General features: G+C 46.4%; 1 protein-coding gene across 8 annotated transcripts in view; it reads left to right on the top strand.

Annotated features, from left to right (window-relative positions):
- Nucleotides 1-1,379: 1,379 nt before the first annotated feature.
- LOC139050464 (uncharacterized) overlaps nt 1,380-24,258 on the top strand; it is a 60,540-nt gene continuing 37,661 nt past the window's right edge. The window contains exons 1-9 of one of the 8 annotated variants that reach the window (XM_070526876.1): nt 1,380-1,673; nt 12,093-12,341; nt 14,149-14,259; nt 14,788-14,943; nt 15,194-15,364; nt 16,597-16,758; nt 21,815-21,946; nt 23,283-23,417; nt 23,882-23,980. In XM_070526876.1, coding sequence (XP_070382977.1) covers nt 12,117-12,341; nt 14,149-14,259; nt 14,788-14,943; nt 15,194-15,364; nt 16,597-16,758; nt 21,815-21,946; nt 23,283-23,417; nt 23,882-23,980 — 1,191 coding nt within the window. In that variant the 5' untranslated portion in view covers nt 1,380-1,673; nt 12,093-12,116. Of the gene's footprint in view, nt 1,674-1,728; nt 1,816-12,092; nt 12,342-14,148; nt 14,260-14,787; nt 14,944-15,193; nt 15,365-16,596; nt 16,759-21,814; nt 21,947-23,282; nt 23,418-23,881; nt 23,981-24,258 lie in introns of those variants that run through there. The other 7 variants (XM_070526880.1, XM_070526879.1, XM_070526883.1 and 4 more) reach the window with 7 other exon arrangements.

Here is a 24,258-nt window from a genome sequence, read left to right as displayed (position 1 = left end):
CGCGAAACTGCGTCAGAGTGCCCTGTGCGACCAGCGTGCCTCGAAACTACCGAAATAAGTTAAAATGATGTTGGGGCTCATAGAAAGTGTCGGAAACATCTTTGAGCACGAGTCAATAATTCAATTGAACTGTGCCACGACGGCCGAGCTGCTTTTCGTGAACTGCGTCACAAGTCCAGGTTCCATGCCCTAAGCCTGATTGCTTGATATGCGTCGCAGACTATCGGACGAAATTTCTCACCCTTCCGCAGTGCAATAGTGCAGTGGTGCCGTGTCAAAATGCAGAAGAAACGCAAGAATTCGCCGGGAGCTTAACAAACCCCACTAAATCCAAAAATAGAACAAGAGGCACACGGGTCGCCGAACAGGCCAAAGCTCACACTCATATGCGCAGCCGGTCTCGCTCGCTTCGGTGGAGTGTCGGAGAAAAACAAGTAACACGTGATTCTGGCGCCTCATTTGCCTGTCGCTAGGCGACGGAAGTAAGCCGCAAAGCATAATTTAATTTATATGCAGATATTTTTAGTTTGCCGGGAAATAATACAAGAAAATGAAACAATGTCTGTTAACTTCATTTCACATTCTCTTTTTTTTCGGTGCTTGCGGCCGCATACGGTCGACCGTAATACCAGCGTGACGTATTTCTTGTTGCCAGTTTTCTCCGAGTGTCCCCTCTTGTTTTAACCATTTCTCGATGGTGCAGCAGAAAGGTAAACTTTAAAGAAAAAATCATCAGCAAGCTTCAGCCGTTCCTTCAGCGCACAATTAATTCACTAGGACGTGTCATCGAGTTTTATATAGGGATGGGCACCTCCGTCTTTGTTGATTAGTTTCCTCTAAATATGAGCCGTATCCATTATAGGTGATTGCCTAATACTCAGAGGTAATTGTAAAGGTAATAAAAACGTGGTAAAGAACTTTTAACTAATTTACAGGAAACCAAAAGCAAAACAACGTAATGATGCATGTAACCATAGCATTGAATTTTTATTCAATCGGTTGGAATTCTTTCAACAAGATTTTCTGAAAGAAAGAAAGGCGATGTTCCTCACAGCAACCCCAAATTGTTCAGAAATACTTTTTTCCTGTTATTAGTCAATACCACAAGCAAGTATACCGAGGTAGCGTTGCAAACAACCGAGATAGACTTCCCCTATAAGGTCTTATCAATTTCCTTGGTCCATACGCTCGTGAAAGTACTTCCAAAGAAGCACACGGTGACCAAGAGTAGTCGGTAAACATTTCCTAGGCTCTGTGCATGCCCAGGTTGAGCCGTCATGAACGGTCTCCTCGATGCGACAACGTGCTGCGAGCAAGTAGTCGAGCGAAATGGCACTGGAACGCAACCAACGCATGCCAACGTACGAGCAGCGCACGGGAAGTTAAGCGGCTTGCGTAGGGCGAACGAACGGAACTCGTGTGTATCACCCAAGCCGAGGAAGGCCGGGCGCGTCGCTATGGCAACGATCTCAGCTGTGATAGCAGTGCTTCGCCACGGGAAGGTTTCGCTGCCAGCTCGCTGTGGCGTCGCGGTGTAGTACGGTTGTCTCTTAGAAAAACAAGAAAGAAAAAGCGTAAGCTTAGCGAAACTTCTCCGGGCTCTCTACGCGTGAATCTTCGCAACGGATAGCTCTTCGCAAAGCGGGATACCGTCTTCGGAGACTTCAGTAGAGGTCAGTCGCTGTTCTTTCAAAGTTTGTTCTTCAGCAAAGCTAGTGTCAAACATCTGCGAATTGCACCCGCACTCAGGCGGCAATATGGGGACTGGTACGCACAGACCCGGCTACCTGCACAAGGAGCGACAGCAAAGCTATGGTGGCTATGGACAACTTGAACATATATACTTAGCACTGCAATCACGCGACATGTTTCGATGACAGTACGGACAGGTCTCTCCCGTTATCGCGCATTCACACTGGGTCTGCTGTTTTTCAGTTAAAGCGTTGGTGCGTCAAGAGTCTGAACTCCTTGTATCAGTGTAATTGGCCGTTCGATCATGCGTATTCTGATCATCAACGCAAAAATCGACTGGCCACTCCTGAACATATGCAATTGCCGCTTAAGGAAGCGTCGCCATCGCTGCAAGTGTTTAGGGTTGCTTGAGTTGCATCATTTATTGCAACCGGACGGTGCTGAATGCTTCCACTGCGCAGCCAAAGCACAGTTTAGCCCTCTCATCGAAGTACAATGCACAAATCACGATGTACGGGACGTAACAGAGCAATGTGCTTTGCATATATGCGGACAAAAGATCGCTAATCATTACGTGTAGGCGTTATGTTCGAGCATTCAACAAGTACACTCAGGTGATCGTTTCCCGCACGGCCGATGGATTTTAAACATTGAGCCTTCTTGTAAAGCGCGACTGTATACGTGGTTTTCCTTTCATGAATATGGCAGCAGTAATCCAGAGCAGGCCAGTTGATTTTGTCGAGGTCCCTTTGCACGTGCTATTTCTTTTCATGCTTTTCACGCTTCGTCAGTGGTGGGACTGACCCCACCCCTGTTATTAATGGAATCGGCCACCCGTGATAAGTTGTTGATAAGAGCGGCATAAGGATCGGGAGGAACGCACCGCTGCAAGAATGTTTCCAACAACTGTCGTTCTGAAAGTGGTTGGGCGATAGCAAGTTACCTTTATCTTGTTTTTGTCAGAGGTGCAATTTTCGCTTATTGTTGGTTTTCATTGTAAAACGCGAATGTGTTTCTTTTTGGTAATTAGGTGGCATTATATGCTTTCCAGTTTTGGTCCAGGTCCCAAGTTGCGCTGTTGCATGTTTTTTTTTAGGAGGAGGAAACAGAAAAGAAGAAGGCAGGGAGGTTAACCAGAATAACGTCCGGTTGGCTACCCTACACCGGGGGAGAATCGTAAAGCAGCTTTCGTCTACCAAACGTTTCGATCTGGATGACCTTTGATGCATAGAGTGTGAAACAAGGGGTGGAATAGGATGAGCTAAAAAACCCCATATCTTTCTTGATACCGTCACATTTATACGTTATTGTTCCGTGCTTCTTTTGTAATCTCGACGTATATTGTTTTACCTCTTAAAGGAAGCTACGGTTCTGCTTTCCTTTGATCACCGGCCAATGCGCTTTCGCTGTGGCTACCTTATCTGAGATATTCCTAGGGCTCGTAAAGGGACCCGTGAATGGTGACTGCGCAAACTCTGTTCAGATTTATCCAGAGCCGAGTAATTGATGCTTTGCCCTGACGTTATTCTGGCCGCCACCTTTCGGTTACTAGTACGTCAAGAATAAGTTGAGTAAAGCAATTAAAGCGACAACACAGGCAGTGAGTGAGTGAGTGAAACAACTTTATTTTGTCCACTAGAGACGTAAGCAAGCGCCACGCCACCTGGCTAGGCCCACTCGGGGACCATCAGGTGGAACCTGACGGCCCTGTCGCGAGCCCTCTGGACTGCCAGGGTTTGAGAGGTCTGATCCTGGGCCCTAATCAGCTTCTTCATTTCCTCTTGAGTGAAAGGAGGACCGGCAGAGGCGCAGCCCCACAGGACATGTTCGAAGTCCGCATAGTCACCACACAGAGGGCAATCCGGGCTTGGGAACCGGTCGGGGTACATTGTGTGTAGCGCTGCGGGGCTCGGGTAAGTGCTTGTTTGCAGTAGTCTGAGAGTGACTGCCTGGGCCCTGCACAGCGAGGAGTGCGGCGAAGGTAGGACTCTTCTTGACAGATAATTGTATTTGCAGATTTCGTTGTACGAGCAGAGAGGCTCGGGTCGCCCAGGAGAGGACGCGTTGCCCAGCGCACGGTCAGTCAAACCTCGTGCAGCCGAGTGCGCCTCCTCGTTGGGGTTGATCAAGGCACCCTCAATGGTCCCAAGGTGCGCAGGGAACCAGGCCAAAGAGTGATGTTTCATGTCTTTGGTACTTTGGATGATACGTAGGGCCTGGGGAGCCACCATTCCCATCTGAAAGGCCCTGACAGCGGCCTTAGAATCCGAATAAATCGTGTCATGTACACTGTCCGTCAATGCAAGAGCAATAGCAACTTGCTCTGCAACGCTGGAATTAGAAGTGCGGACGGTAGCGCAGCTAAGGATTTTAGCATCACAGTCGATGACCACTGAGGAGAAGGCCTCTTCTTGAACGTAGGAAGCAGCGTCTACGAAGCATGTTCGGTCCTTGTTCAAGCGGGCACTGGCGAGCAGAGCTTTACCCCTGGCTCGCCTTCGTCCTTCGTTGTAGGTGGGATGCATATTTCGTGGCACCCTGTGTATGTAAATTTTGGACCTTACGTCGCTGGGCAGCTTCACAGCGTCGAGACTGACGACCATGGGGTTACGTCCCAGCTTGCCAAGTATGGCTCGGCCCGCTGGTGTACCGGAGAGTCTGACGAACTGGGAAAATTCTTGGGCTTCAACGATTTCTTCGAACGTGTTGTGAATTCCCAAATTGAGAAGGTCTTTTGTGTGCGTTCGCATGGGAAGGCCGACGGCAAGCTTGAAGACTCTTCTGATTAAGGCGTTGATCTTGTTGCGCTCCGATACGAGCCAATTGTGCATAGCCCCTGAATAAGCGAGGTGGCAGAGCACGAAGGCGTGGATAATGCGGATCAGATTGTCTTCCTTGATTCCGCAGTACCTATTGGCGATTCTTCGGATCAGGCCGAGGGCGCTTTCGGTCTTGGAACAAATGCGTTTGAGGGCGGCTCCATTGGCCCCGTTTGACTCGATAAACATTCCTAGGACCCTGATAGTGTCTACCCGCGGTACTGGGGAGCCCTTACCGGTGAATAATGTAATGTGGCTCTCTGCTGCTGGCTTCCAGGATCGGTGTGAACCGCCTCTGGGCCTCTTCTTGTAGAGCAAGAGCTCGGATTTAGCGGGCGAGCACCTTAGCCCGGTGGGGATTAGATACCGCTCCGTCACATCGATGGCCTCTTGCAAAGCACCCTCGACCTGCCCTTCACATCCACTGGAGCACCAGATGGTGACGTCATCCGCGTAGATCGTGTGGTTAATGTTGGGGATTTTGTTCAAGGCCCTCGACCGGTTGATCAGGGAGATGTTGAACAGCGTCGGGGAGATCACCGCCCCCTGAGGTGTTCCCTTTGGACCAAGCTGGATTTCGTGGGTCAAAAACTCGTCAATCTTCAGTCTAGTGGACCTTGAGGAAAGGAAAGATCGCACGAAATTGTACGCCCGTTTGCCGACGTTACACTCTGTCAGGCTCTTGAGAATAAAGGCGTGCGATATGTTGTCAAAAGCCTTTTCCAGATCCAAGCCGAGAATTGCCTTAGTGTCGGCGGAGGTAGAGTCAATGATTTGGTGCTTGATCAGTCTCATGGCGTCCTGAGTCGAAAGCCCCGACCGAAAGCCAATCATGTTGTGTGTATAGCATTCGTTAGACTCGAGATGGTCAGTAAGGCGGTTAAGCATGGCGTGCTCGGCCATCTTTCCAACACACGACGTCAGGGAGATGGGCCTTAGATTGTCGATGCTCGGCGCTTTACCTGGCTTCGGTATGAGTACTGTGTAGGCTGTTTTCCAGCTCTTGGGAATGAGGCCGCTGCACCAGATATCATTCATCTTGCGCGTAAGAAACTCGATTGAGGCGTCGTCGAGATGCTTGAGCATTTTGTTGGTGATCCCGTCGGGCCCAGGGGCAGATCTGCCGTTGAGGGATGCGAGAACTCGCTTGACCTCAGCCACGGTGAAATCCTCGTCCATAGATGGTACGTCACGCCCTTCGTACTCGGGAAACTGGGGGGGCACCGGATCGTCCGTGGCCGCCAGGTACTTGTCTATGAGGTGCTCCATGACTGCCTCATCTGGAGTCGAGTCGGTGGCCAAATGGACAGCTTTCGCCAAAGCTCTCTTCTGGTTGGACTTGGTGTTGCCATCGTGCAGTAGGTGCTTAAGGAGACCCCAGCTTTTACCGTTCTTGAGCTGGCCCTCCACCGAGTCGCACAGCTCGTCCCATTGCTGCTTGCATAGCACCTTGCAATGAGCCTCTATCATCTTGTTTATATCGGAGATTTTCTTGCGTAGTCTTCTGTTATGGCGCTGAGTCTTCCATCTCGCGAGCAGTGCCTGCTTGGCTTCCAAAAGATGCGCCAGCCTACTGTCCATCCTGTCCACCTCCAGATCGGTTGTCACCTCCTTGGTGGCTCTAGCCGCGTCCTTCTTTATCTCGTCGCACCAAGAGTCTAGGTCCATATCATCGTTAAGGACGCGCTCGGAGCGGTTGGCTCTGAACAAGTCCCAGTCAGTGAACCTAAAGGTCCTCGTTTTGTTGCGGGCAGGCTTGATCACAGCTTCGATGATGCAATGATCGCTACCGAGGTCCATGGCTGTGTTGGTCCACTTGACGTTTTCCAGGTTCTTGACAAAGGTAAGATCCGGAGTCGTATCTCGGCATACCGAGTTCCCTCTCCTGGTTGGAAAGTCTTTATCGGTTATCAGCGTAAGATCTTCCTCCGCTGCCGCATCCCATATGTCTCTACCCTTCTTCGTATTGGTACAATAGCCCCACGCCTGATGCTGGGCATTAAAATTCCCCATGACGATTAGAGGCTGACAGCCAGCCAAATGCACGGCCTTCTTGAGAATACCACTAGGCCTGGCTCTGTGAACGCTGAGTCTGCAGTAAACATTCAGTATGAAGATACTGTTTCTTCTTAAGCGCTGCGTAGGGGGGTCGACAAGGAGTTCGGCCATGACGTACTCGATCCCATTGTCCGCGGGACCAAGGTCTCGCTGAAGGCACGTGAACTTTTTACTGACCAGGATAGCGACCCCCCTTCCTCCTTCAGTGGAAGCCACCGTAAGGAAACCGGGGAGCTTGATAGGTGATGATGTGATCGTTTCTTGCAAGGCGATTACTTGGGGTTTGTCCTTTACGCTTTTTAGGTATTGTCGCAGGGTCGCCCGTTTGCTGGCGAACCCTGCGCAATTCCACTGCCACATTGTTATTACGTTAGTTACGTTATCCATGTTTGGGCTTGTGAATGAATTGCGAAAGTGCCGCATTCATAATGGCACCCTCCGTCGGTGAGGCAATGACGCTGGGCAACGTTGGGACTTGAGCTGTAGATGTGCTTGGCAAAGATCCGTGGCTGGTTCCCTCCAGCCTAAGTATTCTAGTGCTGAGGGCGACCAGGCCCAGCTGAGGGTGCGCGATCATTTCTTGTACGTGTGAGACCTGTCTGTATGTTGGAGATTGCGTTCTTGAGGTCAGACAGGAGTTCTACCATCTCGTCTCCCCTTGAGTCATCCAGGGCACGCCGCTTCACTGCAACCGTCTTGGGAGAGGCCTCCACTGTGTCCATGGCCGAAGAGCGTGCGGCAGGCTGAGAAGCTGGCTGTGTGAGCGCCAATCTTCGTATTTCCGCCATCTCGGCGGCTAGCCGACTGATTTCCTGCTTGAACAGAGCGTTTTCCTTTCTAAGACTATCATTGGCACGCCTAAGCTCTTCGAGCTCATTCGTGAGACGCAGGTCGTGCGAGTCTTGAGAGTTGGACGCCTGCGTTTGGTTGCCACGGGCCCTATCGGCCCACGTTAGAGAGGACTTGCCTTTACCGCCGTTGGGGGTCTTCGAACGTGAGCTATTGGAGGAGTCGCTCCCAGTACGGGACTTGGAGCAGCTTCTGGAGCTGGAGCGCGCTGGAGAAGGCGATGTAAGTCGCGATCTCGAGGTAGAGCGACTTCTGGAGCCCCGTCGGCTTGTAGAGCGGCTTCTCGAGCGCAAGCGTCTTCTGCCCCTACGGTTGGTGCTGGATGGTGCAGTTGGTGCTGTTGGTGCTGGCGTGGGGAGCTGCTCTTGCTGCCTGGCACGCTCGAAGCGTCGTCGGCGAACAATGTATGGCGTCTTGAATCTGCGCGCACACTCTTTACCGGCTGTAAGGTGCGGACCACCGCAGATCTTGCATTTTGGGGTGCATTGATGCTGCTCATTGGGATTTGGCAGGCCGCATCCCCGACAGATGACGTCGCTCGGTGTTGGACATACATCGGCGCGATGCCCGAGTCTTCCGCAGGCGTGGCATACGTCCACTTGCTTTCGATATAGGGAACATTTCATCAGGAGCGTTCCGTACCTGACAAAATTCGGTACCCGCTGCCCGTCAAAGGCGATGATGATGGTCCCAGTCTGAGCAATTCTCTTGGCTGCTAGTGCAAGAGGGTTGTTCGGGTTAACAATCTTGCCATCCACCGTCGCTGGGTCGTCTTGCAGCGGTATGCCACGTATGACCCCCTTGCACGTGGAGTGCGGGGCTGTCTCGTACGCGCAGATTTCGTGAATCTTGCCCGTGATTCGGATTTGCTTGATGCGGGCATATCGATCGGCATTCTCCCGTCTGGGAGTGCTGGCCACCATGATGTTTTGCTGTAAGTTCGGGCACAGAGTGTCTTGTGTGAGCTCGTGCTGGCTGATGCCGGAGGCTGCAAGTATTGCGTCAGCCACCGTGGCCGCTCCAATTTTGGAAATATTCAGCCCACCTCTTGGTCTAATAACGATCTTCGTGTCTTCTTTGGGAAGAACAGGCATTCGGCTCGCCCTAATGATCTTGGTCTTCAGCGCTGTGCCGCTAGACTTGTAGCTATGGGGAGCCAAAGGCGTTGCCATGGCGTTCGGGTTAGCTTCCCGCGATTTGGCGCCAGCTCTTCTAGCACCTGCGGTTTGCCATCCCTGCTCTTGAGTGACTTCCTCCGGACGAATATTTTCTCCCTGTACTTCGTATTCCATGATGGTAGCGGACGAGTGTCACTGAGCCACCCCGGAGGCCAAGGCGTGGTCTCCGAAGTGCTCGTCAGACGCCGCCGACGGATGCACAGGAATGTCCGTAAAATGGTGAAAAGTCACTCACTGTGGCAAAAAGGGTATCCACGTGGTCCTTACAACTTCACGGAAAAGATGTGCACAAATAAACATTGGCTCGCGACGATTAAATACAAGAAAAGCTGGGAAAATGCGGGAACTGAAGAACGCGTCTTGACTCGCCGCCTTCTTCTTCTTCTTCCACAGGCAGAGACCCGTCTTGCACCGAGCGAGAAACCGATAGCAGTGATATGATCGGGACAAATACGGTCACCGTCAGATATATAAAGAATGTACGCCTGGTAATATGGCGCACTAACGCCATTGCGGGCCCCATGTTTGGGTGCTATCGCATTCCGGAGACTGTGACCTTGACCTCACGTGTAAACATACGTACTGGAGGTGAGCGCCTTGGTCTCAAGAAAAATTCCATTATTACGGGAAAGTACACCAATATCCATAGAGCTATCCTCCTTAATTGTAACCGTGTAGCTGTTTTCTTGTTCTTTTGCGCTTGTTGACCCTCACTTATTAAGTTATTATTCGCAAATGTGATTATGAGTTTTTTTTTCTTAAATATTGCCTTGGTGGCTAGCGTTGTAACTTTAGCTTCTTTAATTGCTTTAGGACTGAAATACGACGGGTATTTTTCAGCTACCCAAAGGGGACATAGGTTGACCGCGTCTATGCTTTAATGCAAAGAAATGTCTATTTATTTTTTCATTGATAATATGCAGATATCGGAGTTCTTATTGCCGAGGTTTGTCTGCCTTGCCTCTCCACCTTTATTTGGTTAGAAAAGTTGTAGTTTAGTTATTATTATTATTATTATTATTATTATTATTATTATTATTATTATTATTATTATTATTATTATTATTATTATTATTATTATTAATATAATTATTAATATTGTTGTTGTTGTTGTCAAGGGTGGTGGTGGTGTTGCGAGAAATATCATGCGACCCATGACATCCCAGTGCTAAATCGACGCTGATGTTCCAGCATAAGATTCAGAACAGGCAATTTCAGTCTGCATTTTTGATATGCTTTTTCACATAATTAAGAGTTCCTTCTATCAAACACTGCATGCCTCATGCTCATGCCTTTTCTCGATTTAGCGTAAGATAACCAGGCATGTCATGTCATTTTTTCTCCTTGTTCTTTATTACGAAATATACAGAGTGCACTCGCACAAGTTAACTGTAATTTAATGAACAGAACGAAAAGGATATGCATTCGCCATTGTTACAGGAGCATGGCGCGTCAAAGTTTTCACCAGCCCCAGTAGTTCCTTCAGTCAAGTCATCGTGCTATAACTGCTCTATACGCATTTAATGGGGGAAACTGAAAGTTAAGTGGTGTTACTTGTTTACGTTTCTGGAATACCGCAAACACCTCTCCTATCATGAGCTCGCACATGGTAACCTAGCAAATACGCGAGAAACTAAAATGGAGGTTACGTGTCAGCGAAGTCACTTTACTAACTTCCCGTGAAGTCATTTGGACTTTTACAACGTCTCATCCTGCATAGTCAATTGCGCGTTGATAAAGGACTACACGTTGCTTAAAAAAAATTTGCCTAAAGCCCAAGCTAGCGATTTCGCCTAATATTTCCTGCGCTATGTAGAGTCAAGTATGCAACAGTGCTGTCGTGACAATGCTGTTTTTTGGCGTCAACTTCGAAAGTGAGCCTTGGTGTTAAGTTTCTTCTCTAGTAATCAATATTTCTCTGAAAATAGGGCTTCCAAAAAGTACGTCACCAGTCTAAGCGGGACTGCTGTTCCCCTTTAGTGTTTCTTCAGGTGAGGTGGATTTGTTAGAGGTGTGTGTAAATTTCAAGTTGCTTACAACTCAGTTATTTGTAGTCATTTTGCGGTCAGCCCTGCACGCTCCAATAGCGCAAAAATCGCATGCTGGTGCGGCACATGTGAAGCACAGACACAGCATTAGCTGGAGGAGTGGCTCGATAGGAGACAATCGCAAATTGCTTGAAGACGACAGCCCGCACTTGAGGCTTTTGGCGGCGAAGCTGTCACGCCGTGTTTTCGCCATTTTCGCCAGGGGACATTTTCACGAGAACAAAACTGAATTGTCCATCCGTCGTCGACGGCACAACAGCCCGCTGAGCCCGACGTTGCTTGATTGCAGCCGCGCGCGTAGCTGCAGTGCTCGCCTTTTTATGCGACGTCACGCCATGACGTGTTTCGAAGCGTAAACACATGTATCGTGACTACACGGCGCACTAGTCACATCGGTTCGCAGGTGGCACGACATGATGCAACTTCTACATGCCGTGAAACCTTGCATAATAGAACGCAACGGCAATGCAAAGGTTGTACGTATAGACGCTATGCGGCGCGCATTTCACTCTCGCGGGGTAAGTGGAACGATGTCACGTAACTTCTGCATGCCGCACCATCTTGTGCAAATATTTACAACTGCAGTGTAAACTGTGCACGTATCGCCGTTGCGCTGCGTGCATCTGACTGCCCGTGTCTTCTCGCATGTTAGGGCGCCTGTACAGGGCTTGTTTCCATTTTGGAGCAGCTGACTCCCGCGCAGAGAGACCGTGTCCGATACCCGTGGGAACTGGCCATTTGCGTTCTATTTATTGGCGAAAGCAGCGAAGGACACCGGTGGCGGGATGTGCAAAAGTGGGTCCCTCTAAAGGGCTACGATATGATATGGCGCGTGAGGCATGTGCCACATGATTCTATAAATACAATACCAGGCTCATATTTTACGAGGCTGGTGCTAGCACAACTTTGAGTGCCGCCAAGCCCTGTCGAAGTGCCATAGTCGGGTTAGCGCAATGCTGCCTGCTGCGCGGGCTGCCTGCATGGAAGGACCTGTGGCAAGTGTGACACACTTCCTGCTGCACGCACTACCGAAAGAGGAACTCGCGCGATTTCGGCACATATCATATGGGGCATCTGCAATGTGACCGCATTTATAATAGGGGCGCGTCTTATGTATGATGCTATAATACCATGCTATAATGAGAGCATGCGAGTTTTGACACAATGTTCCCGTGTATTCACATATTGTATTCGGTGGCTATGCGACATACGGTTTTCTTGTGAATAGGCATCTAAAGTAATATATTGGAATTTACGAGCCTTCGCACGGGATCTCCCTAGGTTCATATGGGAACATACGTGTTTCTATAGCTTTGGGATTCCCATTAGTTCACTAGGTTGATTCTTTATGAGTAATAGGCTGTCTTTAAAGATAGAGGGGACTCACAAAAATGAGCTGTGCTTACAAATGTTTACATCAAGACTCAAGGAGTCGTTTATTCTCGCAGGGCTGATAGTCTGCCTGCTGCAGAATGAGGAAGGAAATACAGTACAGAGATTTACCCGGAGGGCCTCTGATGGTCAAGTTCGCCGACGAGCTGCCGCTGTGCGCTCTCTGTTCGAAATGCGGCATGCTCTCCAAGGACATGTTCGAGGACCCGTCATCGCACGCGTTCTGCAGCATATGCATATTCGAGTGCAGTGACCGCAAGAAGATACACTGCAAGTACGAGAACAAGGACGTCTCTGTCGAAGAGGTAACGAAGTCTTCACTTTCTCAACTTTTGCACATTGTTACTGGCATTTAAGTTGCGCGCATTCAACAAAGGAGACGGGACGAACGACACGGACGACCGCTACTAAAGATGTAATTTAGCAGTGCGCATGCTTGGGATCGTCTCTGTTTTTCGATCACTCTCCGTTGTTGAATTATGGACTGCATTCAGTCACTGATGCACCAAATAGACCAAATCTTCGCGTTGCTGAGTTGTATGCTGAGTTGTACGTTGCATGGTAATTTGTTCGTTTTTTTGCGCCTATTGTGCGAGTTTATGTTCTTTAGGCTACATATGTTACCAGAAAGTTGTGCAGCAAGCCACGTACGATACTGTTCTTTTTTTTTATTTTGACACGGCATAAGAATGAGATCCTGACTCGCCGATAAGTCATTTTTAGACCAAAAATTACTTCTCCATCGACGCACACGAGCCTTAATCCCTCCGCATGTCCGCTCTCTTCATCGCAATCTTTTTTGTGGGGAGGAAATCTTTCGTCAGAGAATGCGGGCTTGGGCAGCCTTTAACCCTCTCATGACAACCCATATAAACACCAGAACAAAGATTCTTTTGTGTCTTATTGGGCTAAACACATCGAGAGCAGGCATAATGAGCGAAAAGAAAAAAAAAATTGCGGAAAGCTTTTTTTAGCAAGGAAAGGGGTGGCAAAAACTCCGGCAGAAAACTGTAAGTGGGTCTCACCCCAAGTCACCTATGGTTCTGTTTGGAATTAGCACAGGCAGCTCTCATCATATGTGCACTATAGGTGAATGTTTCATTTGCGTTACATCACTTGTGGGAAACCAGTGCAGTCGTAGATCTTGCATTGATCTTTCTTCATTCACAGTACTTTAGAAATAATGCGAGTCACGCTCAGAACTTCTACCTCATCTTGTGTTCCTACCAAAAGGATGCCTGCTGTGCATCATCCAGAGCTCGGCCAAAAAAAAAAAAAACTGTTCTGGTGCGTTTCCTGTAGTCAACATTCGACATTAAAAGAGCTAAAGCTTACATCACATGGGCCTGGTATCCACCACTTGATTACTCAGTGAGCTGTACAGAGTGTTGTGATCCAGCTTCTACGGCACAAATTCAAAACCTGCTGCGGCTCTACCAAGAGACGAGTACCACTCGAGAAAGAACACTAAATTATGCTAAAGTCTAAAGTAATCACGAGCACATTTTACAGGCGTTGGCTCGTGGACGGCTACTTCGCCAAGCCATTACAGCACTTGCTGCGTGAGGATGGCCTCTAAACTTTAAGCGAGCTACTGTACCACTGGACACGCTTTGCGAGCGAAGAAATATATGATTCCGGCGTTTCCGCTGAGGAAAGTTGTCATTTTGTGTTACTATACACCTGTGCACATATTTTGTGCAGAATAACACATATAAGATTATTTTTTGGGCACTGAAGATTACGGCATAACAGTGAAATCAACACTCAGTAGCTAAAAAGAAACTCTCAAAGAAACAATGCGAGCAAGTCCAACAACACTCAGACAATAGTGCCGTTTTTATCTTAGTGTGCTTAGTGAGTGTTAATGGTATCTTACTTGTTTTTTCTTGCGTTTAGTGTATTTTAGCAGGGTACGGTGCAAACTAATGCTATTACCGTCACATGTATTCTCTGTCGAAGGGCGGACCCCGTCCAAAACATTTGGAATAGGTATATCGATTCTCGTGCGCCCGCAAACATGATATAAGTGCCTATTTATTTAAAGATAATTATTTCATTGTGCACGGTAACACTCAGTTCATTTTAATTTGGTTTCACGGCCTATTGCAGATGATGCCTGCAATCGATATAATAAATGTTGTCATGGACCAAGTGGTATTCTGTCCAAATATGAGCGACGGCAACTCCTGCACTAAGTATTGTACTCTGAAGGACTTGAAGGTAATTCTTTCTTCACTAATTCGCCGGAGGATTCTCGCAAAATTTTATCATAACCTATCTGCTGATATGCCTTGAAAGAATATGTTTCGTTAAGGGATAGCTTGTCAAAAACTCGAGCACTGACAGTGTAGTCCGAGAAGCATTGTACCGCAACGCCACCCGTGAAATGAATGCAACTTACTACTGACATTATAAAGCTAAGTGGTTCCTGTAATTAACAAGGGACAGCTTGGAATATAAATGTGGGAACGAAACCACGGAGAGCCGGCAACAGTGTATTGTCGCATTTTGAATGCGTTCATGTAGCAGTAAAACCTAAATGTTTCTTGATTTTTGGAGCATCCTCCTTGAGTTTTACAGCATCTAAAGTGTTTCCTAAATGGTGAACTCTTGTGACTTGAACTTCTATTTGCAGTGACGGAGGTAATGAAATGGAAGAGTAACTGAAGATAGAGTATCTTTTCCTTTCTTTGCATACTCTGTGTTTCTAAATGCGATGAAAGAGCAGAAGTAGTTTTTCTTTTTTAGAAACATTACTTGGAATGTGAAAAAACGGAAATCATCTGCTTGTCCTGTGGCGATACAGTAAGAGGCAGAGATTGGCAAACCCACGTGACGTCATGCCCGCAGCAAATCATGCAGTGCCGCTACTGCGTAGTGGCAGTTCCTCGCTTCAGGCTGGAGGTAAGTACTCACGTGTACGTACGTATGCATGTTTGTATGGTATTGCGCCATGTTTCGACACATGCAAGACAATGACTGGCATTTGTCAAGTAATATTCCATCACCTATTGTAGCAATCAACGGGTCTTGCATCTTGAATATTGTCTTGAATATGTTGGCGTGAAAAGAAGCAGGAAATGCTTAGCCTCTTCTATCGGCGATTGACTTTGAAGTTTGTTTTTATTTACAACGATGATTGTGTTTTCTGCAGCTACACGAACGCCTGTGCAGCTACAATCCCAATGCAGTCCGGGAAGCCGATACGTCTCCTACGGCAGCGATGAATTTCACATCCCAACGGCGCAGTGATTGGGCCCGAAATGAACAGCAACTTCCGGTCTCTGCGAAGACGAACAAGCCACACCTGATACCTGAACCCAAGGTGAAATTACCAACAGATGTCACAGACGCCCATATGGTGCGGTTTATTTACATATCTACGCAGAGTCTGTGCACTTCTGCTAGATGCGCAAAGAACGCAATTTTTTACACAATTTTCTACGAAGAACTACATTAGTAAATAATTGTGCTTGATGAGCAAAGAATAAATTCTAATCACCGCTTTAAACACCAAATGAACTCTGTGTATACATAAGCAGAAAATGCTGTGGTCTTTTGGGCTAATGAATGAGGCCAAGAGGAGCTTCACGAGGATATTATTAGGAATCTTGTACTGCATCGTGAGTCTTAACTGCATTCTTACGGTTGCGACTTCCCTTGCTATCCAGTAGGTTTTACTCCAACCAAAGCACTCTATGTGAAGCATAGAACGCATTGTTGCCAAAAGAAGAAAGGTGAATGACGATAATGTTGTTTATACGTATATAAAATCCGTATGATTTTTGTTGCATGAATGTGTTTCTGTGAAACGGACTTAAATAGTTAGAAAATTATCTATATATAAATCTTGTGTTTATTGCAAACATCACTTGGTATAAATAGCTGAACTACAATATGCTTACCTGTGTGATATAACATAATAATACCTATTGCTTATACTTAAACTCACTATGCTAGCACCTGGAAATAACTTTGCTAGATTAACCGGGTAAAATGTACAAAAGATATGTATACCCATGTCACAAAGTGACTTGATTGCTGAAGCGTTTCTGAACCCGCAGATATATTTTCATACCTCCTAATCATTTCACCAATTATCTTTCTTGAACAGTTATGAACTACACCGTCAACGAATTTATCTACAAGTATAATACCTGCGCAATAACCTCGGCCAGGATTAAACTCTTACAATTTATGGGGTGCACATTACCGCGATTGGAAAATGATGTCTTTAGTAGAAGAGAATAGAAGAAAACCGAGGCGGCCCCAAACTCTGTCTTCCCGTCGCGCTCGTATGAACCCTTGGATTTCTACCAACTCACCCGGAACATATTTTACTAAAGGGTACTTGTTTGGTCGAGTCGGTAACAATTCGTGACAAATGTTATTTGTGCACCACTTCAAATGAGGACTAGGAAACATCAGAGACATTTTACTGGACGTAGAATTCAAACAAGATCACTTTCCCCCCATGACCAAGCGACATAATTGCTGAAAGTTGTCTCAACACACAGATCTGTTGTTATACGTCCGAATATTTTTTTTTACTTACAGCCAAGTGACCTCAGTAAGGTCGACGACAACGCCCGCCTGAGTTGTCCAATATGCAATCGCAATGTGAAAAGCAAAAACATGGATAAGCATATCAGCGTTTGTCTACAAAGATCCAATGGTCCAAGTTCACCGGAAGCGAGGCAGAGACCTGAAATTGCTCCCGTAAGTGCTTTCATTCGTGCAGCCTTCCGAAACCGAGCTCACTGATTAGTTCTACATTGTTCTTTCTCCGGTATCTCCATAAAAATTGATTCAAGTGCCTTTTTACTGGGGATGATACCCGGACCGATGACTTTAACGTTTTTGGCGAATATGTCAGCTTCCACTGGCTACAAACAAGTCAAAATTAGGAACCGTATTTTAATGTGTCTCTACTTCTTCCTCGTGACAATTTGAGAAAGGTGGTTGAGTAGCATAGAATTTATAAAAACATAAATGAAACACAGTTGTTACTTGGGTAAGGGAACATTTAAAGAGCAACTACTCCTTCTAGAGCAACGAAAATGCTCGTGCATCTTCCCTACAACACGGAAATTTTACCGAGCCAAAAGATATACATTTCATAATTTCAGTCCTGAAATATTTTTTTGAGAATTTGACACAGGCAGCCACACTTCAACACGTGCTTTGGGACTGTACACAATAATACCGCGACACTAACCCCATGACCCTCTGGTCGAGATGGCACGCTGCCCACCATAGCTCCAACCTTGACGACCAACTCTGGGTGACCCAGCAAGCCTGCGAGGCGGCGAAGAGGCAACACCTCGACGTCCCCACTGTTGCGTTCTACAGGTTAGCCCCACCGCTGCCGATCAGTTCTTGCGACGCCAGTTTATCGAAGCTCGACCAACGTTACTATTGGGTAGCGTGGCGTTGTCGGCGGGCTGCAGGCATCCGGTATACAATGGCGACCAGGCAAGGACGAGACAATTTCTATTGCGAAACTTGCATGGTTTATTCAATAATTGGTGAAAGATAAGAAGAGGAGAATGAAGTTTAAAAGTACATTGTGGGACCCCTTAAATAGGCCCACTAAACTTGTAGGCGGGATCTTGCTACGTCAACGTCACGTGATATGCACTGATTTCGACGGCGCTCGTCGGCGGCACACACGCACTCGGCAACCTTTCACGCGCCCGCCTCCGCAGGTGGCAACCAGCAGGTCCGGGATCCTAAGCGCTTATCTTTTCTTCTAGGTGATGTTGGTTCGCGGAAGTTCTCCTGCAGAGCTTGACAGTTCATGGAAAGGGCGTCTGGTTGTGGATAGGTCGCTGATCCAGTGTCCCATCTGACGTTTTCACTAGCGTGCCTCCGCTGGCGGCAGCCCGGAGTTCCCGTCTGGTTCGCGGAAAGGGTTTTCACGCGCACACACAAAGAGACCTGTGAACGCTGCGGGCGTCCGCCAGTATGGCATCCTCTCGAGATAACCACCGCAAATTAGGCATCCATCTTTCCTTCCGCTTAGGCATGCGCACATACGACGGAGTCTGTAAGCACTGCGGTACCCTGTCAGACCGGTCATCCACTCGAGACAACCATGGCAAATGAGGAATCCGTGCTTCGTTTCGATGAGGCATGCTGGTGGAACATCCTTTTTCCCGGGGCGCTACACGCCAACCGTAACGCCATATGGGAAGCCTAGGCCCAGCCACCACCTCTTCCTGGCTTCAATAAAGTTTATTCAGTCAGTTTACATTCCAACTAGGTGTTTTTCGGATGAAGAAGGTTGTAAATAAAAACAACGTGTTCATTCAAAAATTATAATAATTTTGTTCAGTTTCCGCAATGACCACTTAGCAATTATTGATATAACTTTCACAGAAAGGCGTTCATTCATTGGAGAGAAAAATGTTCCTTAGACCAGTCAAAACAACATTTTCAGAAATCTTGTTCAGAAAGTTTTAGCTGTTCGACTACCTTAGTACGCACTTGGGGCGTATCCTGCAGCGACATCTGCATCAGATTTCATGACGAAACTTTTTCTACCGCTTGCCATGGCCTTCCTTCTTTTTTCGCATTGGTGTTGCGCAGTTTTATTTATAGCGAAAGTTGCTACATAAGCAACCTCTTTACAAGCCACGCCCACATTCACGAGCGGGTATGCATCAGATGCGACATTTTTGAATTCTTTGTTGTTCAACTACAAGCGCGCCATTTGCTGGGCATATTCACCTTAAGATGAAGTATTCATTGGTTCTATTTTCGAGAAAGGCTGTCTTGAACAGATTTTGAGTGCCATCCGCCCTTAAAGCGATAGCCCTCTGGCTCATTCACCCTACCTTGAGACTTGTATGTTTCAGACCGTTTATGAGAGGAGAGTCAACTACGGCCACATGGCTTGTGGTGCCTGCTGTCTTCAGACTGAGCTCAAGTAGACAACTCGGGTCACAGGGTATGCGCTAATTCGGATATAACGGAACAGACCACTTGGCACTGCGTACGGGATAATATTTACATGTGTCCCCTCTTGGCCAATCCCTTGTAACAAACGTGCCAAAGTGACACAAAGACCATGTAGCCTTAATAATAACATCGATAGCGCCCCATTTCCAGCAGGTATTTCTTCGTCGAGCGTACACGCTTGGATAGCCATGACAACGCAGTTGCAGCACGATACTAAGGATAGTGAAGGTCAAAGTCGAGTTTCAATTGAGGCACTGTCATTATGTAATATATGTGTGCCCAGGAATCATTTGGCATTGTGGTTGGCAGTGAGACTGGCAGCGAGATGGTGAGTTCGTGTGTTTGCATATGTATCCATGGGTTTTGCAACTCACGGGTGGCATGGGGATAAGAAGATGGTCACAAAATGAAGCTATCCCTGATATGGACGATCATCTTCGGTGGCGTTTGCAACAATTGTTTTGTAATAAATTCGGCAGTCCTTGAGATCATTGACTCAAAAATTATGTCTTTAAAATATGTGCAGTGATGCTATCAAAAAGAACAAAAACGACTGTTCAGTTAGCTCATTTTTACAGGACACTCACCCTATCTAATGTTGCGGCAATCTTTAGGTCAAGTCGCTCAATTTTAGGCAATCAGTTTTTAGTGTTCTATTCAGTGAGTTCTTGGTGAGTAGTGCGGGGGCCATCGCAGTTAGCTAGCGCATAAATACACCCAAGGGCGCAAAGCCGAAAGGTAAGTTGTTTGCAAATAATAATTTGTGCCTTCAGCTGTCTAGCCTCGTGCTTATCTGTGAGCTAGCTAGCTATGATGTCCTGGAGCTGGCCTCAGAATTTTATCCTTGGCCTTGGGGTTTACGACAACACTATGTTAGAATTCTGAGTGCTTTTCTTCGAACTCCTAATGGCATGTCAAATTTTGGACCGGCTCGTTTGGTGCCTCTACGGTAATCTTCATCGCTTAGGATTATCAAAACGCACTGCTTTTTCGGTCGAATTTTCATTTGGTTGTCTTCGATTGATTGCGGCATTAAGCTTTCCGTCACTCAGGGAAGCGCGGTATTCAGGTTATTTAGCACATGTGAGTGACGCCGCATAATATACAGGGCGCCCGGCTATCGTGCACCCAGTTTAAACAACAGATTATTGTACGTGAACAAGACCATGTGTATGATGTTTAAAGTCCGGCCAGAAGACTGCCACTAAATTGTAGCCATCGGCGTTCACTTAGCAAAAAAAAGCAACTAACTTTCTTAATTGGTTTCACAAGTGACACGACGTCAATTACGGAAATGTGGAGAATCAGAACCGACGTATAAATGAAGCCTTTGGCGCAGTGCACACATTGTGTGTTTGAATTTCTGATCAAGTTGAGTAAACAAGTGAAATATGAAAAATATCATGTGGCTGCGCACCCTTGTGCATTAAAACCCCTGGATTTTCGAAGAGTTGCGGAAACTAGTGGCAGTGCGACATGTTTTGTGTTAAGAGAAGAAACAAATAAGCTGTGCACACCTGGCATGTCACGTGACATTGCGTGGCTGTGTGAGATTAGGGGGGCAATCCCAGAGAGTCACGTCAGTTTCAAGCCGTTGGCCCCTTCCCCTTGCGCGATCAAATGCAGAAGAACCCTGCAACTGCAAAAGCAGTTATCATCATGGGTCGTATCGTGATTTTGTCACGGGATCCATAGTAGCGTATATTCTTCTTGTTTTATGGACTGAATATGAATTTCTGCTAAATATTATCAAAGGAGTGTTTCGCTGACCTACTTCTTGTGGCGGTTGCTCAAAATGAGACATCAGTTTAAACATGTTATTTACCGAGGTGAGTGACAATCAAATAAACTTAAACATCAATTACATATGCAGTTAAAACAAAATGTGCGCGCCGGTTGAGAACTTGGTCAATGCGTGCTGGGCGTGTGTCCACTGCTAGCCGCTCCTGGTCCAAACAAGGAGTCGCGCTGAAGGTGTCGTCCAATCAAATGTCTTCTTGGAGACATCAAAGCCTTTTCTACTTTTTGAATATACGGGATTTTGAGTGCTCACGGGATAGCAGCGCTAACAGTCCGTCTCAATACGAAAACAAGCTGCTCCTGTGTACTGTTTGTTCCTGTGTGTTCCTGTGACCGAATGGGGGCGGTAAACAGCACGTTTCAACAATTATTGCATATCAAGACGAGGGAAATGCTTCCTTTTGAATTGGGACTGTTTGGTGGCGCTGCTATTCCTTGCGCGTGGGTTTAGCGTCACATGGTATTTTCCATACATAAAGGATATCAATGTTTGCCGAAAAAAGAAAAACATGTGATGTATACTGAAAACACCCCATATTGCCATGTCTTAGGATTCTCTGCGGTGCAAAGTACATTTCAATATTTACCCTGCCAACTGGAATGTTAGATAAACATTTTTATATAAACATTGGATATTACGCACAACAGAATTACTTCAGAAGAACTTCACATTGGCCTAGTTGGTATTTACTGTATATCATATTGACCGCAAATAAGACGGGGACAGAGGGAGAAAACACATAAACCGCCCGTGCTGTTTATGTGCTTTCTCCCTCTGTCCCCGTCTTATTTGCGGTCAATATGATAAACAGAATTACTGGTGACGACTCGTCACGACTCTTCACGTAGATTTGCATAGAAAAGTCCGTGTTTTTTTTTTCGCTCAGTAAATGATAGCTAAGAAAATCTGCATTGGACACTTGATAAAACGACCATTCACCTCACTACGCAATGACATTGCTGCGATGTTGACTTAGTGCACTCCGAATATATACTTCCTCTCATCCTGCAGGTGCTGCCTACGCCAGGAGCTGCTCCGATCAGAGCTCCAGGTCAAGAATACCCTCAACATGAAAGCCAAGAGCGCGTTCTACCGGCTGTACCTATTTTACTTCCTACGCTAGAAGGCCATCCAAATGAGCACGTAAGTGCATTGTTTTCATGTTCTTACCTTAGTAAATACTTTGTGAAATAGTTGTGTTCACAGACTCGCCACATTGAAAACATTTTCTCTGTAAAATCCTCAGCGCCTAAGCAAAATGCACTGATAACTAACACATTGTGACACTCCGGTGATTTCTCGCCCATGGGCCGTTGCTGCTCAGGTCTCGTGTCTCACCGTTATGTGCATCTAGATAAATAGGCTTGCGTTAGTAATGCTAATTGCTACAGTGCATGCTCTTATTTAATTTTTGTGCTTTCTTTATTTGCTCATATGGTGTTAATCTTTCCGTCCTTCAGTGACGTGGAAAAAACACATTGGGAAAATCATACGTTGTCGTTACCTAGCGAACCACTGCTACTGTAGAAACAGTCTTTCTGCATCATCTTCAAGGAATACAGACCTAAGAAAATACTTCGCTCTCATTAGGCAGTATTTTCTTTAGAGGCGATAATAAAATGTATCTTGCTTTCAGGTTCTTGAGTTTTTAATGCCTCGTTTTGGTTACCATTGTAATACTACCGCTCATCATGTCGAGTTTTAGACTAATTTCCAATTGTTGACGTGGCTTCGATATCTCTGATTTTCATTAGAGTGGTCGCGTGGACGCACGTTACGGCTTTTGAGCGGCTCCATTTAAAATTTCCACTTTTACGGTAAGAACGCAGCTCGGTACAAGATATTTGCGGCAGTGATGTTTTCTGGTATACTACGAATTTAGCTTTACTCCTTCAGGCACTCACACTTCGAGATTTTGTGGTGGGTGCACCGGTTCACCCATATCCTAACCTCGAACATTAAACGTTTGCTCGACCTGTTTCCTCCACTGAGCACTTTGAACCAGGAGGACAACTTCACAATCCATACATGAGTGCATTGTTCTGTCATTGCCCAAATCGTGTGCACTATAGCAACTTACACATATATTGTTACTTTGAAAAATTTCCTTCTACATCAGTTTGGCACTTAAGAGAACTTTATGGTCCTGTGCCAACAATGTGCTTTCCTCGCGCTGTGTTTATAATCTTTTTTGAGCTGCTCCTCTAGTTTTAGCATTTCCCGCTGTGTTGAATGTCAGTGTGTACCAGCATAAAACGAAAATGTCGAACCATGCGACTTATTCTGAGAAATTTTTACTTTCGTGATTCACTTAAATGGGATTCGGGTCTTCGTCTTTCACGGTAGCGGTCTCGTCAGCCTAATAAAGGCTTGTGAAGTGCTTGGCGCCACCTACTACACAACCATGAATGCAATCGCATTTAGGATTAGTGCTGCAGGTTGAGTGTCATGCCGATTCATCTAATATTTTGTGCTCCAGGCGTTGCCCACACGACACCATGTTGCGCCGAGAGCATCGATGCAACCAGACTATAACTTTCAACGCCAGATGTTTGCTCAACCTGCTTCGCCTATTCCGCATATTGCACCAGGAGAACGACGGCCCGGGATACTGGTAAGCACACTGTTGTCACTCCGATAAAGACTTTGCAGCAGCTGCCTCTGGATTAACGGCTCATTTGAAAAGATTCCTTTGGGATCGGCTTGTGCTTTACCCCGCAAAGCTCAACGTATAATTTTTTTCGTACACGGAGATGATACCTTAAAATTGCGATTTGAGAGAGCGAAACATGCTGCAATGCCAATAGCGTTTTTTTTCATTCATAACGTTTGGGGGTTTCATAACAGATAAGAAAATTAGTTACTAAAGGATTATTCCTTCTATGAATCATTTTAACACGAATAACGTTTCCTCATATTTCTCGGCAGAAATGTACTGTCCTTGACAAGAGCAAGTTACACGTTTTCGTGAAGTGGAAAACTATTCTATGAGTCATCAAAACATGATGTAATATAATCGACAACTTCATTAGCTCTTACAGGATGTTGTTCTCCTGTTAAAATCTATGTGATATTTAGGGAGACTGCAATGGGGTTCGTCAAGGAGGCGGCGATGTCCAACTGGCCGTCCATCACAATCTGGAAAACAAGCCTTCACAGTCTGAAGCGACTACTGCAGTGAGTATCTTAAGATTGAATTGTTATTGTTGAAACTCATGGGTATTAAAAGTCAGTCTCCAATTGTTTTATGTTCCAGTTGAAAGATTTTTTCAAAAATTTTGTTTTGAGCCCTATGAAATTCCCACTATGGTTTTCGTCAAAAAAGTAACTTTGATAATTTGTTATATTTGGTTCTACATCCTCGTGAATTTAGATAGGAGTGACCCAGCTAAAGCTTTGTTGGACAATTCCCCCGTAAAAGAAGACTGGGTAAATTTGTTGTCAATGAGGAGTAT

Source organism: Dermacentor albipictus, chromosome 10 (genome assembly GCF_038994185.2).
Source record: "Dermacentor albipictus isolate Rhodes 1998 colony chromosome 10, USDA_Dalb.pri_finalv2, whole genome shotgun sequence".
Classification (NCBI taxonomy): domain Eukaryota; kingdom Metazoa; phylum Arthropoda; class Arachnida; order Ixodida; family Ixodidae; genus Dermacentor; species Dermacentor albipictus.
Note: the sequence above shows the minus strand (reverse complement) of the source record. Positions and strands in the feature narration are given on the sequence as shown.